The sequence below is a fragment of the Sciurus carolinensis genome, chromosome 10 (genome assembly GCF_902686445.1).
Source record: "Sciurus carolinensis chromosome 10, mSciCar1.2, whole genome shotgun sequence".
NCBI lineage: Eukaryota > Metazoa > Chordata > Mammalia > Rodentia > Sciuridae > Sciurus > Sciurus carolinensis.
The window spans coordinates 57,021,672-57,040,668 of NC_062222.1; the positions used below are offsets into that span (position 1 = coordinate 57,021,672).

Consider the following 18,997-nt stretch of genomic DNA (forward strand, 5'->3'; position numbering starts at 1 on the left):
ATTTATATTTTATAAAGATCATGAAAGAGGTATTAAGTTCATTAGATTCAGGGATTCAGAGGTCTAGCATCAATGAAATAGATGGGAAACTCTTTCAGTAACCCTGTAAGTCCGCAGCAAGGGAGGGTAGAGGAAGAACATGATGTGATAGACATTAAGGGCTTAGAGGATACGCAGGGACAGAGGGAGAAGGAGAAGGTGTGACTTACAGGCTTTCCATGGATAGTATGGACACAGATACATAAAGAAAAGTCCCGTTAAGGACAAAAATACAAGATGAGTTGTGTTTTAAAGACTAGAATCCTAATAGAGACAGACATCCAGTAGGCAGGAGCCCACTCAAGCGTGGAGTTTAGGGGAGCCATCCGAATTGGAGATAATAATCTGGTAATCATCATTATATAAAAAGAAGTTAAAAGCCATAGTGTGAATGAGAGGGCGGAGTGAAGAAAGGGAAGGACTTTGGAGAGAATCTTTGAGATCATCAATCCTTATAGTGTATATTCAGGAAATGAGCCTTGATACAGACTGAAAAGCAAATAGGAAAAGTGGCTGGTAGGGTGTCTGGCAGAGCCATTGTAACAAAACACAGTGTCTACAACAATCAGCATGTTAAGAGTAAACCAGCGGGACTGGGGTTGCAGCTCAGTAGTAGAGAGCTTGCCTAATATGTGTGAGGCACTGGGTTCCATCCTCAGCCCCACGTAAAAATAAAAGGTACTGTGTCCAACTACAACTAAAAAAAATATGTAAACCGGCAAATACTCCAACCTTCTCTACATTGTGGTGCACATTTAAAACGTGGACAGGTTCTGGAAACTTTGTTGCCCTCGACCCTCCTTACAAAGTATGAACTATGTACTACCCCAAATCCTACACACCTACCAGGAGCTGCTGGTAAAAGCGTGAGAAGCGCCCAGAATGAGCCTCTCTCTCTTTTGTGCCCCTTCATCAACAGTCTCACAACTTGGTTTCCTCTCTTCGTGAAGAGTCCTCTGAGAGGTGGTATTTTTTTTTTTTCCAGTGCTGGGGATTGAACCCAGGGCCCTATGCTTGCAAGGCAAGCACTTTACTAACTGAGCTATATCCCCAGCCCAAGAAGTGGTATCTTATCCTGTGCTCCCAAGGGCACACAACGTGTCTAGAAGGGAAAGCAGCATTTGCCTACAGGGCACAAACATGAAGCAGGCCTGTCATTGTTTCTCATGCTCTTCCTGTGGAATTCCGGTTTCCTAACCTTCCACATCTCTTTTAAGCCTTATCTGTCATGACTGGCCCAAATCTTTTCCCAAAAAGACTTTTCGCAAAGAAGTCTGTGGCAGGACCCCTGAAGACAGAGCACCCGAACAAGCGGAAACCCACGCACCAAACACTGCGGTACCACTTCACCCCCAACCCCAGCAGCCGGCTCGCGCCAAGACTCAGACACGCCCTTCCGGTTCTGGCCGCGCCCCCACAGAGCCACGCCCCTGCCCTTGCACCGCCCATCTCCGGCGCCCACAGACCGGTGGACATGGCGAACCAGGTAACTGTGAGCATGCTTCGGGCCCGTGCTAGAGGAAGGAAGAACGCGGGTGGCACCAGGCCGCTCGCAGAGGCGCGCGGCTCGGCCTGGGACGGGATCCCGCCGCCCAAGCTGAAACGGAGCCCCCGGCCACCTCAGCCGGAAGGAGGGAAGGAAGCTTTGTTTTGTCTCCTCACTCCGGCTAGTTTTGCTTTCTGCTTCTGGAACTGCCGGAGCAGGATGGGGGTGGGGAGGACAGGAGAGTGGGGGCAGGGACTGGTCAAGTCCATGTCCTAATACAAATGGCCTTGGAGAAGCCATTCCTTTTTACGCGAAATTAAATAACTTGCTTGGCGTCGTGCAAAGGCGGAAAAACTGCAATCATCCTTACTCCTAAGTCCTATTGGTAGTGCTTCAGGGTTGCAGTTCATGACTTGGACTATGCTTAATTACTGTGCCACCTGGAAGTGTAGTTTGGGAAGACTCTTAGGTTTCTTTCTTTTTAATATTTTTGAGCTTTTAAGCACCAAGAGATTTATGCCCTCCGTTAATCCTTGCACAACACGTCTGCAAGGCATTGTTCCCTTCTCGGAGACCAGAAACTGAAGCTTAAGAAGTTGATTGTGCTTCGTGATCACACCAAAAGCAGCAATTCAGGATTCCGACTCAGTTCTGTCCATGAGTGACAAGATCCTGAAATGCATATTAAACAATAAAGGCAGAAGTACGTGAAAAAGATGAATTATCAGTCCAAAGTTGCTGATTGTTTTAATGTTTTACAAACTTTAGACGTTTTCTGGAGAAATATATGAACGTAAATGTTGAAGTTTAAAACGATAAATTCTTAAGGCTCTTTCAGGCTTAATAAGGAGTTGTTTTCCCTTATTACCAAGTATCTTCGGAGAGTGAAATATTCTAACTCCTAAGATAGTTTAAATGTTGAAGTAGGGCAGTTTTCCCTGGATTTAGAGTGGGGCTTTGTTTTGCTTAGGATTCTCAGTGAAAGGAAAAGTTTAAGTTGCTTTCAAACATTTTTTAAAAGGGAAAGGAATCAAACTTGGATTTCGTATAATTATTTATCTGTTGTTTTGACTCTGCGTTATGTGACTAAATTGTTAGCATTCTAAATTTGATGCTTTGGGATTTTGAGATCTGTGGTACATTAGGATGAAAAAAGATCCAAATGGCAGGGTCTAAATTCTTTACTGTCATATTTAATACCTACATTTCAAATTTAAAAGCAATATTTTGCAACCTCGCTAGTTACAATGGCCATTCCTTATATCTTTATATAGTTCACCTCTCCTTTTCCTCAACTCTGTTCTTCTGCCACTGATAACTACTTATTTTTGCAAAGCTTCACTATGTGGAGAACTGTATTAGGAACTTCATATTCACTTTCATTCACTTGAAATAATCCTATCTGTAGGTGTTTTATTTGTAACTACTTCCTCATTATTCATTAAAAGCGATGCTTTCCCAAAACCCCCAAGGTTACATTCTTCCTTTTTATATCACTTTGTGTCTGTTTCTTTAAATCACATTTAAAAATTATTGACTTACTTGTCTGTCTGCTGTAAACCTTTATTCTGTCAACATACTACATAAGCATTTTGTGAACTGTTCAAAACCTTCCTCATTATGCTTGATTTCCTGGTAATGGGGAAGCATGTGTACTGACTATAATCTCTTAACTTTCTATAGATACATAGTATAAGTCACCTATGTAATTTAAAATTTTCCAGTAGCCACATTAAAAAACAAAAGGAAACAAAATTGTTTTAATAGTATACTTATATAATCCAATATATTCAAAATACTATTTCAACATAATATTTTAAAAAATATTATACAGTTGAGTGCAGTTTCACATGCCTGTAATCCCAGCTACTCCAGAAGCTGAGGTGGGAGAATTACAAATTCAAAGGTAGCCTGGGAAACTTATCAAGACCTTGTCTCAAAATTTTTTAAAAAGGGCTGAGGAAGTAGCTCAGTGACAGAGTGTTACTGGGTTCAATTCCTGGTACCACCAAACAAACAATATGTGTGTATATAAATATATAATATATATGTACATATATGTGATATTTTTACTTTTTTGTGCTAAGTCTTCAAAATTCTGGCATATTTTACACATACAGCAAAGATCAGACTGTTTTGCTAGTACTGAAAACCATATGTGGCAAAATCCAGGTATATTAAATTTATACATGTTATGTGGCAGAGGCTACTGTATTAGCATAGTTATAAGTTTAAGTTCCCCCATTCTGATACTTATCTTCCTTCCTATCCTGTAGTTTTGCACTAAACTGGTGCTAATTTAAACCATTCTGAGCCAAAGAGTTTAAGAAGGCATATATTAAACATACAGCCTCATGATAGATCTACTGTATCAGATTCTCTTGGGACCTATATTCAAGACTTCTTAGCCAAAAGAGACTGTTGTATCAGATTGAGTAATCATCTCAAGTCTTTTTATTGTATTCTATGAAATCTACAAACAATTCTTTATATCACTTAGGGGTGTATGTCTCTCTGTGAATCTGTGGTATACTTTCTAAGATTAGCATTCTTGGTATCTAAATCAACCACTAAATAAACAGTTTAGGAAGATAAACAGCTTACTCTCTTTTTCCTCCCTTTAGGTTATCAAATGCAAGGCTGCAGTTGCCTGGGAAGCTGGAAAGCCTCTCTCTATCGAGGAGGTAGAAGTAGCACCCCCACGGGCTCATGAAGTTCGAATTAAGGTAAACAATACACCTGTACATTGGGAGAAGAAAGAAAGATTCACAATTAGGTCTCTGGGTGCGAGAGTAGATCTGAGGTCTACAGAGAATAAACCCCAAAGGACAGTTCAAGGAGAAGATAATGAAAGTATCCAACATTAGAATCGACATGCTCTTACCTCTCACTTGTCTGGCAAAGCACCATTCCTGTGGATTACTAGATTACTGCAATTGTGACTTTTATAGTTTAATGTGATTTTGTAAGCTCCTGCCCTTTCTGCTGATCCCATAACTTAAAATGTATGGTGTAACATTGGAAACAAGAATAAGAATAATACTCAAGTTTTGTTAGAAGGGACTCCAAATAAGATTTGGAAAGAGGTTCCTGATTAACTAAAGCAACAAGCAAATGAAGTCTCCTCGCTTGCTTAGAGAGCTTTAAAATACACTGTCCCTGGTGGACAAGGCCAAGGGTTCAGCGAGTTCATTATTCCAGTGCCTCTCAACCTCCACCGTGGCAAAGAGGGTAAGTTATTCGCATAGAGAGGCATATTACACAATGCCAGCAATCCTGGCATTTATAAATGTTAAGCATTCTACTCTCTACTTGTTTTTTATATAAAATTAATGTTTTAAAGTAGTGACCATTAAATAATTTTTTCCTGACATTCTACAAAAATGTTACATTTTAGGAAAAGATTTAGCTCTCTTTTGCTATTACTTTAAGTATACTTCCTCCCACCCCCCCCCCCCATCGTACTTCCAAATATATACTGCACATATTGGCTCATGCTGCTAAGGATTATATGTATCAGATGGGGGAGCACACAACCAAATAACTTTTTGAGACCCTTTTCAACTCAGACCCAAAAATCTAAAATCTTGCAATAGTTAGTGTATTTTTCTTCTTCAAGTTCAGAAATTAAACTGATTGTGTTTTTGCCACTGAAGAAGAGTATTTGTCCTGGATATACTAAGATGAACTGTCTAGGTACTATGAGTTCAGCTTTCATCCCTGAGAAACTGCTAACAGATAGCAAAGAGTGTTATATTGTACGTGGCCAGAAGCAGAGAGGCATAAGTACAAATACTCCAATATTCTGTGCTTTTTGTGCTTTGGAAAGACAAGATACTTGAAAACCAAAAAAACAGGAATAAAAGGTTTATTTAAATAGAAATAATGTGGCAAAAGGGTTGGTTCCACTAAAATCTCATAGTTCGGGCCCAGACTCAAGCAGACTGGCATATTTCAGAAATAGTACTTTTTTTAGATATCACATTTCCAGAAGCCATGAGGAAGCCAACAGTGAGATGGGCTACACTTGTTTTGCAACATGTAATATCCCTCTCCACACCAGAAGGCACAGTACACATAAAATTACCTTGTTTACCTTCTGCTAACATGCATTGAAAAAAAGAGAATAGATATGCCATATTTCAGTGCTTATAAATGCACCATTATTTTATGTACCACTAAAAATATGGTGCTAATTCTAATTAGCATGCTGTGGATTATGAACCCTTGCTGATTTAGAGAAGTTCAAATAGAAAAGAAACATATCTTAGAATCAACAAAATATGATATTAAAGTAAAATATCTTTGACTTGTACCTCACTCTGACTTGCATGCACACACACACTTCAGTGCTTTTTATTCTAACATCCTGACAGATCATTGCCACTGCACTTTGCCACACTGATGCCTATACTCTGAGTGGAGCTGATCCTGAGGGGTGTTTTCCAGTGATCTTGGGACATGAAGGTGCTGGAATTGTGGAAAGTGTTGGTGAAGGAGTTACTAAGTTCAAGGCAGGTAAGGAGAATATTTGAACCACTTATTTGATGATTTAGGCTTATAACTTTAGGGAAGTTACTTTTCTGATAAACTATACACTGTTTATAAACAGGTTATCGCCTAAAAAATGTCAAGGTCAATTTCTTTCCTCATATGGGAAGCACAAATGTTTGGATTTTTTTTTCCCCTTGATTTTGCAGACTGCTCTTCATCTGGAACTGTTTTAGGTACATTTCCAAGGCCAATTTTGGAAAATTAAGCAAGAATTCTTAGAGCTACATCAATAAGTCAATATTTTAAAGCACTTGACCTTGTTCTCCAGTATTGTTTTAAGAGTTTCATTTAGGTAAAAACTTTGAAACATACTTTTTGCATAGTCAGGCAATTTCTAAATGACATTATATAGGTAAAGTTTTAAACCTTGAAGCTGTTAACTTTGCAGGCTGTAGCAGAAAGAAATGGAATTTTCAAAGGCTGCTGTATTCGTTTAGAAATAGATACCACCCATTCAGGATGTCTTTGTATTTGTTTCCCAGGTGATACTGTCATCCCACTTTACATCCCACAGTGTGGAGAATGCAAATTTTGTCTAAACCCAAAAACAAACCTTTGCCAGAAGATAAGGTTAGTGACTTTTTATTGTATTCTTAAAACTAGAGGTCATATTAATGGTAATAATCACTAATTTTGTGGTAATTAAGCAGTGCATTTTACATGAACTCTTTCATTTCATCTTTAAAACATTCTCACTGTCACTATTATTAGTAACCTAATTTTCAAAGATGAGAAAATGAAGACTCAAGAAATTAAGGATTTGCACAGTATCACTGGTCATTAGGATATAGAACACAATTTTACGAACCCATTTTATTTCCATAACCCAAGGCTAGATTTGCAAGGAAGGACGTGTTTCTGAAATTAAGTGAAATCATTTTTATGAACCATTTTATTGTCCATTAAATCTGAGTAATAAAACGTATATCATAAGGTTGTTGGGAAGCCTAGAAGAGATAACATAACCCTTTGACACAGAAAATGTAGTTATTTTATTGTAAGATAATAGCACTTAAAAAACTACTTCTCGAAGCAATCTAAGATCCCCTTTTGTTTGTTCCTCTTTTTTTGTTTTTTTTTTTTTTAAGTAGAACATACTTATAATACTCTATTTACAATGTACAAATCTTGAGTTAAATCCAGTGAATATTATATATATATATATATATATATATATATATACACACACACACACACACACACACACACCTGTTTTTGTTAGACTCTTTACTCAGATCAAGAGGAAGGATCTCTGCCAGTACCCCACAAAGTCCCTCATGTCCGTTCCAAGTCAACACCTCTCTCCCTCAAAAGTAATCACTATCCTATCTTTGTAGAACTTTGTATAAATAGAATCATATAGCATGTGCTTTTTTGTCAGGTTTCTTTCATTTATAATATATGTGGGATATGTCCAAGTTGCTGTGTGCATCTCTATTTTTTGTTCTGTCTTATTCCATTCTAGATACCACCATTTATCCATTATCCTGTTGGTGGACATTTAGGTTTCTCCCAGCTTGTGGCTGTTAGGATTTGTGTTGCCAGTGACATTCTTACACATATCTTGTGATGGATATATGCACTACCTGCTTCGGGGTGTTTTCCTGAGATTGGTATTGGTAACTTGTGGGATACACATCTCCATTGTGAACGTATGAATTTATGCTCCCTCCACAATTAAATGGGAGATCCATTTGATCATGCATTTGTTTTCTAATGCCACTGAAAAAAATTTGTTTATACTTTTATAAAACAAAATTCCATTTATTTTATAATGTAAATTCAGTCACTTTTAGCAAAACTAGAGCCAAAAAAATTTTTTTAAGAATTCATTTTGAAAGGAAAATTGAAATACAGTCTAAAAAAATTTATACACATCAAGTATATAATGGTGATGAACTTGTTAAGACTGACCAGCCTTTTGGAGGAAAAATTTCTATGAAAGATGATGTATCCCATGTTACATTTGATTCAAGAAACTCCTCTGGTAAGAGTGACTTAACAAATTTTAATCACTCCTGTGAAGATATACAATTATTTTGGTGGAGCTTTGATACCTGTTCTTTGTTTCTGACTGTATTTTCTGTTTTTCTTTCAAAGGAAACATTTACTCTTGAATCTAGAAGCAAACCATTTTCTCATCTGTATATTTATTCATATATGTATTCCAAAGGATTTATCTAAGAGTATACATCAAATCAGTGTTTATAAAAAAGAATTAATATTTACTAACCATACTTCTTTCCAGACGTAACTCTAATATATTAGGTGTGTAATGTCTCATTGGATTTTTATAGAGATTTACAAGATTTTCCATGCTTTCTAGTAAGGAAACTGAAAACACAAAGGTTAACCTAACCAAGGTCACACAGAATTTGAACCAAACAATCTGGCTTTAGGGTCTGCTCTCCTAATCAAGATGTTTATACCCCTTCTGTTTTAGAATATCAGACATTAGAATATGACATTTATTGTGTTAGTTGCCTGTGTGAGGTTTTTTGAGTGTTTTTTTCTCTATCAGTGTAACCAACTACACAGACAGAAAGGGAAGAAGAAATATAACACGAATCCGTGAGGACAGTGGGACTTTTGAAAAGTGTCCCAAAAGATCTAAATTAGTCAGTTTGGCCATCTGTTTTCATCAGTTGATCTGGATAATTGCTTGTGTGCTCTATTTGTATTCATACTGATTTGGACTTCCTCATTTATGAAATTAACATTTGCTCTCAAAGTTCATGATGGATTCTTTTTTTGAGGTGGGAGCCGTACTGAGGATCAGCCCCAGGACCTCAAACATGGTAGGCAAGGCACTCTACTACTGAACTACAGCCCCATCCCTTATGATGGATTTTTCAAACAGTTTCATCTGATTCTTAAGTTGTACCTGTTGAAATGAGTTCAGGACCCCAAAGTGCTCCTCTGTCCCTACCACCACAGCCATGAGCAGCTTAAGGAGCCATGCACAAAGTGACATGCAAGCATCACTAGTGCTTCCATTGCTGGCTTGCCGGAGTTCATGAACATGGCAAAAAAAAGCCTGAAAACTCTTTTAACATTGATGGTCACCTTGGAAATGGATTTCTTATTATCAGGAATTGAGGACTCTGGATTTTGTCAGCTAAGGCTATGAAGATAGTCATGGCATTTGATGAGTGCAGGGGAAAGAGTTTTGTTTCTTTCTGCTTGATGCTTGGCTCTTACTTGTGAAAGATGATAGATCATCACTCTTCTTTGAGATTATTTCTTAACTTGCTCTGCATCTTGCAGGACCTCAGTGTGCTACAATTGAACATTTTCTTAGGAGTGTGGTTGCAATATTTGGTTTAGAATTAGGTTTAAATGTACCTTATATGTAAATAATGATAAACTAATCAAGATAATCGAGGTTGCCTGACTTCTTGATGTTTGTTGCAAAGGATGTTAGGCACTCTACTAGGGTCATTGTATATGAAGGCAATCTTTTTTCCTCTCAAGAAGGTGCATGCCTTTATTCCAACAACTTGGGAGGCTAAGGCAGGAAAATCACAAGTTTGAGGCCAATGGCAACAACTTAGGGAGACCCTAAAGCAACTTAGTGAGACCTTGTCTCAAAATAAAAAATAAAAGCGTTGTGGTTCAGAGTTTAAGCACCCCTGGGTTCAATCCTTGGTACCCCCCAAAAAGGGAGTGTGGATCCAAACTCACCAGTTTTAATCAGTACTTAGGAGTAGTTTTAGTATTATATAGTAACCAATTGTTAAGATGCTGGTGCTGAGACAGCTTTTAATGGTTCCCTGCCTTAACAAAAAGTGCCCAATTAAGATATGAAAGTTTCAAGAATGTTGACATGAACACCATTTCAGTACTTACAGTGAAGTTCAGGAATTACAGTACTTGGAGTTCCTATGAAAGAAGCTAACTTTAAACCCAAGTTAACTTGCATATCATAAAAAACCAAAATGCTGCATCTGGTTTAGAGAGAAAAGGTGCTTGCTTTATTGACCTTGGTTGCCAACCCTGCCCCATAATGACTATAGCCAGGAAGATGTGATAAATTCTCATATTTAGTTTTTGTCATTATTTGTCTCTGGAACTAAGTACACTTTATGGATTACCTGTTACCCTATTATTGGATGTAATTTCATATATGCACTGAAGAGAGATTATGTTTTATAATTTAAAGGTGAAGAAAAAGTGAAGATTAGCTGGACACCATGGCAAATGCCTATAATCCCAGCTACTTGGGAGCTGAAGCAGAATTGCAATTTGAAGTTCAGTCTGGGCAACTTAGCAAGACCTTGTTAAAAAGGGGTGGAGATGCAGCTCTGTGGTTGAGCACTTCCCTAGCATATGTGAGGTCCTGCATAAAATCCCCAGTACCATGAAAAGAAAAACTAAAGATTTGTCTAAGCTATGTAATATGGTATAACAATTAGAAACCTTGCTGATTTCTAAAATTTATTTACATAAGCAGTATACATAAATATATTCTTTTTTTATTTTATTTATTTTTTTTTAGTTGGAGGTGGACACAGTACCTTTATTTTCTCTATTCATTTATATGTGATGCTGAGGATCAAACCCAGCGCCTCACATGTGCTCTACGACTGAGCCACAACAAATATATTCTTAAAATAAATTTAGAGGAATGGGCTGGGGAGACAGCTCAGTTGGTAGAGTGCCTGCCTCGCATGCACAAGGCCCTGGGTTCAATCCCCAGCACCACAAAAAAAAAAAAAAAAAAGGGGGCTGGGGAGATAGCTCAGTCCGTAGAGTACTTGCCTTGTAAGCACAAGGCCCTGGGTTCGAACCCCAGCACCCAAAAAAAAAAATTTAAAGGACACCTCCATCAAAAAAAAAAAAAAACAAAAAACCAGGATCAGATGAGTACTTACAAAATATAGAATGTCACATTTAATCCTCACAATTGTCTAGCTTGAAGAATTTGGTTAATTATTGTATGTCCAAAGATAGTATGCAAGTTGACTTACAGAAGACCTAAATTCTATTATCTCCTCTTCACTTTACCAGTTACTCCTTGATACAACTCTGAACAGCCCTTAATGTCATTTCAGTACATTCTGTATTTATATTTTCTAACTGATTTAGATTGATTATCCAAAAAATTATAAAAGATTTTTGATTTGGCCAAGGAAAACCAACCAACAACCTGAAGTTAAAGTACATCTATTCTAAATTCTGACTGGTCACAAGCAAAACAGCTTTATAGGGACTCAAAGTGCAGGATGGTATATCACAAAATGGAAGAGATAACAGATTCTTTTTTACTGTATATGGCTTTTGTGCCCTGTTTCCATATGTCTTGCCTTTGCATTACTAGTTTAATATACTAAGAAATATTGTTTTACCTTGTAAACTTTACCACACAACTGTCCCATTGAACTCTGAGAATAAACCAGTTACAATCCCAGAAAAAAAAAAAATCGGTGCTTTGACAATAAGTTTTGGAAGATATGGAAGATTATAAATTTATTATAAGTTTACCAGTAAGGCATTGATGAAATGTGCTAAATTATTAATGAATAAAATAGAAACTAGACTTTTGATCTTTTCTGAATGTCATTACTTTAAAAACTAAGAAACCACATTCCATTTTGCCTTTTCCTTTTTTATTTTTAGAGTCACTCAAGGGAAAGGATTAATGCCAGATGGTACTAGCAGATTTACTTGCAAAGGAAAGACAGTTTTACATTACATGGGAACCAGCACGTTTTCTGAATACACAGTTGTGGCTGATATCTCAGTTGCTAAAATAGACCCTTCAGCACCTTTGGATAAAGTCTGCCTTCTTGGTTGCGGCATTTCAACTGGTTATGGTGCTGCAGTGAACACTGCCAAGGTGAGAGATCAGCCTGGGTTTTAGCTTCCACCTTCCAATTCACTTCAGCAAAGCTTTGCTAGAATAGTGAAATTGGCAAGATCTGTTAGAAGCCTAGCGATGTCCTTGACTCTTGTGGAATGAGAACCTTACAGACTGTCTTTACTGTTAGGTGGAGCCTGGCTCTACTTGTGCAGTCTTTGGGCTAGGAGGAGTTGGATTGGCAACTATCATGGGCTGTAAGGTTGCTGGTGCATCCCGGATCATTGGTGTGGACATCAATAAAGATAAATTTGCAAGGGCCAAAGAATTTGGAGCCTCCGAATGTATTAATCCCCAAGACTTCAGTAAACCCATCCAGGAAGTGCTCATAGAGATGACTGACGGCGGAGTAGACTACTCCTTTGAGTGTATTGGTAATGTGAAGGTCATGGTGAGTATACTTAGTTCATTCCTTTTTAGTTTGTGGAACTTTTTTTTTTTAATGCAGTTCCCTTGGAATCAAAAATTGATTTTTTTTTTTTTTTTTTAACAAACGAAGTCTTTTGAAAACAGTTATTCTGATGAAAAAATAGCTATGAGTAGAAAATGATACAAGAATGGCTTAGGGAAAGATGAAAAGATGTTTCTTTGCCTTTCAATACATACTAAATTTATGGCTCATTAAATGAAAAGTCAGAATATTGAAGTTGTACAGAATGTGGGCTTTGGAGTTAGGTATGCATATACTTACCAAGCTCAGTGACCTTGAGCCTGCACTTAAGTTCTGTAGACCTGAGTTTCATCATCTGTCAAATGCAAATAGTAACACCTACTTGACACAAGTAGATAGTGAAAAATACTGTTACTTCTGTCTGCTTCTTACACTAAAGTTCTTAGAACTTTGAGCTAGGATTTACTTTTTGCTTAAAACCAATATATAAAAACATAAAAATTATACATATTAGTGGAGTACTGTGTTAATGTTAATCAGGTTAAACATTTGTCTTCTCAAACACTTATTTCTTTATGGTAAAAACTTTCAAACTTTTTCTTCTAGCTTTGAAATGTACAGTACATTATTTGTACAACAGTATACCAGAGCCTCTTGCTCCTATCTAAATCTGACGTAATACCCACTGATCAACCTTTCCTCATTCCTTCCCCACCCTACTCTCTCCAGCCTCTGGTAACCACTGTTCTACTCTCAACTTCTATGAGATCTTTTTAGATTCCACACAAGAGTAAAAAGATTATGTGGTACTTATCTTTCTGTGCTTTATTCACTTAACATAAGCATCTGCAATTCCATCCATGTTGCCACAAATGACAAGATTTCATTCTTTTTCATGACTGAGTAGTATGCCATGGTATACCACATTTTATTTATCCATTTATCAATTGACGGACACTTCATTTGTCCATTTTCTGGCTGTTGTGAATATGCCACAGTGAACGTAGGAGTATAGATCTGTCTTCAATAAAATGATTTCATTTCCTTTGGACATATACCCAGCAGTGGAATTGCTAGATCATAGGGTATTTCTATTTTTAATTTCTTGAGGAACATCCATACTATTTTCCATAATGGCAGGTTTCCCCTTTCTCCATATCCTCACTGCACTTATCTTTTATCTTTTTGGTAACATTCTTACAGGGTGAGATGATATCTCATTGTGGTTTTGATTAAAAATGTTAAGCATTTTTTCATGTACCTGTTGACCATATGTATGTCTTCTTTTGAGAAATGTCTATTTATATCTGTTGCCAATTTTTTAATTGGTTTGTTTTTGCTGTTTTCGCTGTAGGGTTTTTGGAGTTCCTTATAAACTCTGGGTATCAACCCCTGTCACATATTTTCTCCCATTCTGTAAATTGTCTCCACACTCTAGTTTCCTTTGCTGTGCAGACATGTTTCAGTATAACCTAATCCCACTGGTCTGTTTTTGCTTTTGTTTCCTGTGCTTTGGGCATCTTGTTAAAAAATCCTCACCCACTCCAGATTTCAAAAGCATTTATTATATTTTTTTTCCCTAGGAGTTTCATAGTTTCAAGTCTTACCTATTGAATTTTAACTGGTCAAAGGAGCCTACCATTCTTCTATATGAAGATGTAGGATTTACTTTTAAAATACAAAGCAAATGAAAGCTTTATATTTGTTCAATTTATGTTAATATTTATCCAGGTTAGTAATTTTTTAAGTACCTGTTAGAATATAATTGCTCAATAAAATTACACAAAATTCAGACATTAGTCGGCATTTTTTTAAAAAACCTCTGTGCCACATACACCACTCCCGGCCCCAGAAGTTTCCAGGAAAGAAGTTATTCCCAGCAAAATGCATGGACTCATGGATTTGGTCTTACTCTGTGCTTGCAGAGAGCAGCACTTGAGGCATGCCACAAAGGCTGGGGTGTCAGCGTGGTGGTTGGAGTAGCTGCTGCAGGTGAAGAAATCTCCACACGTCCATTCCAGCTGGTGACAGGTCGCACGTGGAAAGGCACTGCCTTTGGAGGTAATTCAGTAGATGAGTCCTTTTCTCTTTTGTTACTTCCATTGGCAAATTTTTAATCCCAGGCTATTTGCTTGTATTAATAAGAATCTTCATGTCATGAGCTATGTTATCATAAATTGTTACATTCAAGCTTCTTTTTAAAGAAAGTTTTCAAATTTCCCTGAGGCTGGAAAGGTGCTCAGCTTCTTAAGCACATAGCCACTTTTTTTTAAAAAATCAGTATTCTGTTAATGAAGAATAAGTTGGGGTAGGACACAGGTGAAAAGTTGATTGTGGGATAAGCAAACAACATCTTCAGCCCTGCTGTTTTCACATTTTTACTTAAATTTTCCAGAGTGCAGTGATCATTGGTTGTGATCATACTTCTTTCTGAATTGTACTGATGTCATCAGTAACTGAGTCATAAACTGAACATATGACAAACTTTATTACAAAATTGAAAAGCTCCCACACCGATCATTTTTCCTGACTACCAGTAGAAGGCTTGGAAATAATTTCCATCTATTGGTGGTATGCTTATATATCATAACTATTGTGAATAAATGAAATCTAAAAAGTTTTGGTTTTTTAAAATTTTTTTTGAGTTGTCAGTGGACCTTTATTTTTTTTTACTTATTTATATACAGTGCTGAGAATTGAACCCAGTTCCTCATACATTCTAGGCAATGCTCTACCACTAAGCTACAACCCCAGCCCCTAAAGTTTTATAGTTTTTTTAAAAATATATCTTATGGTAATCTTGTTAGGCAAAAGAAAAAAAAAGTCAAGTTTTGAGTGATCTGTGTTTAACAAAATGTCTGCTACTTTCCCAGACCTTGTGTTATGATTAACCCTCCTTTCCAGGGCCCCAGATGTACCTATGTGTGCCTCAGCAGTGTCCTAGAACTGACTCTAAGCCACACACGCTTCTCGGGGCATCATCATCGCAGCTGTATTTGAAAGGACATTCGTTCTAAGCCTGGCTGACTGGGTCAAGGGGTCTTGGTAGCAACCTCTAACTGAAGCCTTCTAGCACTTGCAGCTGAGAAATTCGAGGGAGGGTTGCAGCCCTTTGTGTTGCTAAAATATGACCCAAAGATATAAATAGAAGTTTTGATCTAGACAATAGGGGTAGCCATGATTGTCTCAGTTACTAGGAGATTGAAAGGAGAAATTAGAAATTTCTACAATTTGTGGGGGAAACAATTGGCAGAGCATATAAGAAGTTTGGAAAAGGATCCAGAAAGGTTTGAAATATGCTCCAAAGCATCCTTAAAAGTGGGGGAAAGACATCTTTGTTGATTTATTGCTTCCTTCAATAAAAAGTGAAACATCAAGGCAACTCATTTTATTTAAAATTTGATCACTTAGCTAAAGATTTCCTACTTTGGGGGGGGGGGGGCAGGGATTGAACCCAGGGGCACTCAACTACTGAGCCACATCCCCAGCCCTATTTTATATTTTATTTAGAGACAGGGTCTCACTGAGTTGCTTAGCACTTCACTGTAGCTGAGGCTGGCTTTGAACTTAAAATTCTCCTGTCTCAGCCTCCCAAAGGACTGGGATTACAGGTGTGCACCACCACGCCCAACCTCCTACTTTGTTTAATTTCATGGCTTTCTGATATGCTATCCCTATTTCATTTTTGAACTCAAAACTCAGGAAAAAGGTTCTATATTGCTTCAGTTTTATCTACCCAGAATATCATGATTACAGAATCACTATTGTGGATCTAAATAAATTTGTTGCTAAAAAATCCAGAGTTCTATCCCACGTAGTTTAAAAGTCTTCACTGGCCAAACTTTAAGGAGATTATAGTAAATCTTAATACAAAAAAAGGAAAATACTCATAAGTATTTAACTCTTTCACAACTAAAGTTATTATGTCAAATTCTCTGCTTCAGTCTAATTTTGGAATTTTTCATTCCTCTCAAACTCATCAAAAAAAAAAAAATCATTCTTTTGGCTGGGCATAGTGGCACACACCTGTAATCCCAGCAATTCAGGAGGCAAACAGTACAATCCTAAATTCAAACCAGCCTCAGCAATTTAGCAAGGCTCTAAGCAACTTAGCAGGAACTTGGGGATATAGCTTAGTGGTAAAGCACCCCTGGGATTCAATCCCAGTACCCCCCCAAAAAAAATCATTCTCCTGGCAGGGAATGTAGCTCTCTATGGTTGACTGCTAACCTAGCATGCACAAGGCCCTCAGTTTAGTCCCCAGCACTGCCCCTCCCCACTCCACCCCCACAAACAAAATCATCCTCCATCCTCTTAGTATCTGTCACCAATAAACATAATGTAGAAATTTGTTGCATAAATTAATGAATAAATCTATTACTTCTTTTAGGATGGAAGAGTGTAGAAAGTGTCCCAAAGTTGGTGTCTGAATATATGTCCAAAAAGATAAAAGTGGATGAATTTGTGACTGGCAACGTGTCCTTGGACCAAATTAATGAAGCTTTTGAACTTATGCATTCAGGAAAGAGGTAAGCTTTCTCATAGCTATATATTACAGAATGTAATGATTTGGGGGTTCTAGGGGAAAGAGGATCAAAAACGATACAATTTTAGTGGTCTTAAAAGGTCACCATTTAAAATCTGTTTCTTTCTATCTTCTCTTAACAGCATTCGAACTGTTGTAAAGTTTTAAATTTAAGAGAGAAAAATGTATCCATCCATTTTGTGATCTGATGGAAACAGCCAGACAGGCAGAAGTTCTTCCAAGTTCATAGCCTCTTGGACCTTCAGTAACTACTCTAGAGAATAGTCTTAATATGTGTGATTCATAAGTCTGCAATCAAGGACAAGGCTAATACCATCCCAGACCTGTTTTCTGAACTCTCCTTCACATAACTAATTATGGCTCATTAACAAATGTTACAACATAATAAAAGTGATTTCTAGCAGTTGTTGTCATTTCTTTTGTGCTACATTCATCTTCATGGTTCCTCTGCATGTTATTTTCATACTGTGAAGGAAAGGAAAAAGAAACGGGGCGGTGCTGTGTTTTTGGGTTTTTTTGTTTTGTTTTGTTTTGTCTAATATTCAAGATATGCGAACAGGATTGTCAAACATTTTCATTTTTCATGTTCAATAATATATGACACAAGTGGTTTTATTATTCCAGTTCTTACAGCTGGTCAATTTATTGATCTTACTTTTCATTTCTGTCATAGTTAAGTACATACTCTTGAACCAGTCAATTAAGTCCAGTACTAACTTTCTTGAATTAAAGCAGTTCTCTTTCAGATCCAGTGTAAGAAACCAATTTTATAAGATGCTTACCATAAGAATTCCTGGATCATGAGACTTAACCATATATATAAAAAGTATTTCTTTTTTAAAGATTCTTTTAATATATCCTCCTGGATTGAATCTAGGATGGTATGTATGTTGCTGAACCACAAAGTTTTGGGAATAAAATACAGATAAAGCATAGGGCTAAAAACAATATGTGCATGTCAGCAAATCTATCTTGGTTGTCCTCAGGATTTTACCACTTTGAAAGGGTTGAGAAAAATTTTTGAAAATATCTTCAAACTGCTCTCTTGAACAAATGTATGTATGTAATTTCAGTACAAAAGGATATTAACATACACTGTATATTTCATGAAAACCAGTAAAATAAATCTCTTAAGTTTAGGAATCTAAAATCTTGCAACATTAGGAACTAACTTTAAGCAACTTTATCACATTTAACTGGAAATTTTCAAATCTTACCTGGATTTCCATTTTTAGCCATGTTGGACTATTCTGTTTTCTTTTTTAACCTATCTCGTAATATTTGTTGGAGAAAGAGACAAGCTCTTTATTACATGCACAGGAAACTAACAAAGTACAATGTATGGGGTCATTTGGGATGGAAGTAAGGAAAAAATGGCCTTATATCCACTACACTACTACAGTTGAGCTAATTAAGGTGTACAGTTAACACCAAAAATGGCTCCAAAAAATATAGTTACTTCCATTTATCTCATTTTAATGCAAGATTATACTTAGCTAATAATTCTCAAAATGTTTTGTTCGTATAGGTAAAGAGAAACATTTTTACATGCATAGAATGCTACAGAACTTTTTCTGTTGACTACCAATCTGCCCAGTAGGCTGATGATCAAAGTCAAATAACTGACAATTCTTTGTGTCTAGAGACACTGCTAACCCAAGAAAAAATCTAGATTCAGCCAGTTAGGTTGTAATTAACATGCAAGATCAGACTGTCAACCTATAACCTTTGAAAGAGAGTATTCCACAAATATATTTGAAAAATATTAAGTATAAACAATTATTTTCATAATAAATGCACAAACTATTGGGAATTGTGCTTTGACAATAACCAGGAGGACACAATCCTCCTACTTTATTTCTTTTGGTGGAACTTTATGGTAACAAAGCAGCATAATGGGCTCTTAAACAGATTTTAATCCAGCTGGTCACTAGCAGAATTCCACATATATGAGCTAAACATGAGCATGCTCCTTTCAAGAAAGCATGATTTAAATGTGCACAGAAACACTCTTGACTTACAAAAATATCAAGATTTAGAGCAGAAATGCCCTTTATAATATTTTGATTCCCTTCCTCTGTTCTACATTGTAATAGTAAAGTTCTCATCCCTTGTCTTTGT

The 18,997-nt window shown here is 36.9% G+C and overlaps 1 protein-coding gene across 1 annotated transcript; it reads left to right on the plus strand.

The window, feature by feature from the left end:
* The first annotated feature begins 1,466 nt into the window (after positions 1 to 1,466).
* LOC124994960 (alcohol dehydrogenase class-3) lies at positions 1,467 to 17,279 on the plus strand. Its single transcript, XM_047567312.1, has 9 exons — positions 1,467 to 1,525; positions 4,150 to 4,251; positions 5,902 to 6,043; positions 6,562 to 6,649; positions 11,699 to 11,918; positions 12,070 to 12,330; positions 14,256 to 14,391; positions 16,721 to 16,859; positions 16,999 to 17,279. The coding sequence occupies exons 1-9, from the start codon at positions 1,514 to 1,516 to the stop codon at positions 17,021 to 17,023; spliced, it is 1,125 nt and encodes a 374-aa protein (XP_047423268.1). The 5' UTR covers positions 1,467 to 1,513; the 3' UTR covers positions 17,024 to 17,279.
* Positions 17,280 to 18,997: the final 1,718 nt, after the last annotated feature.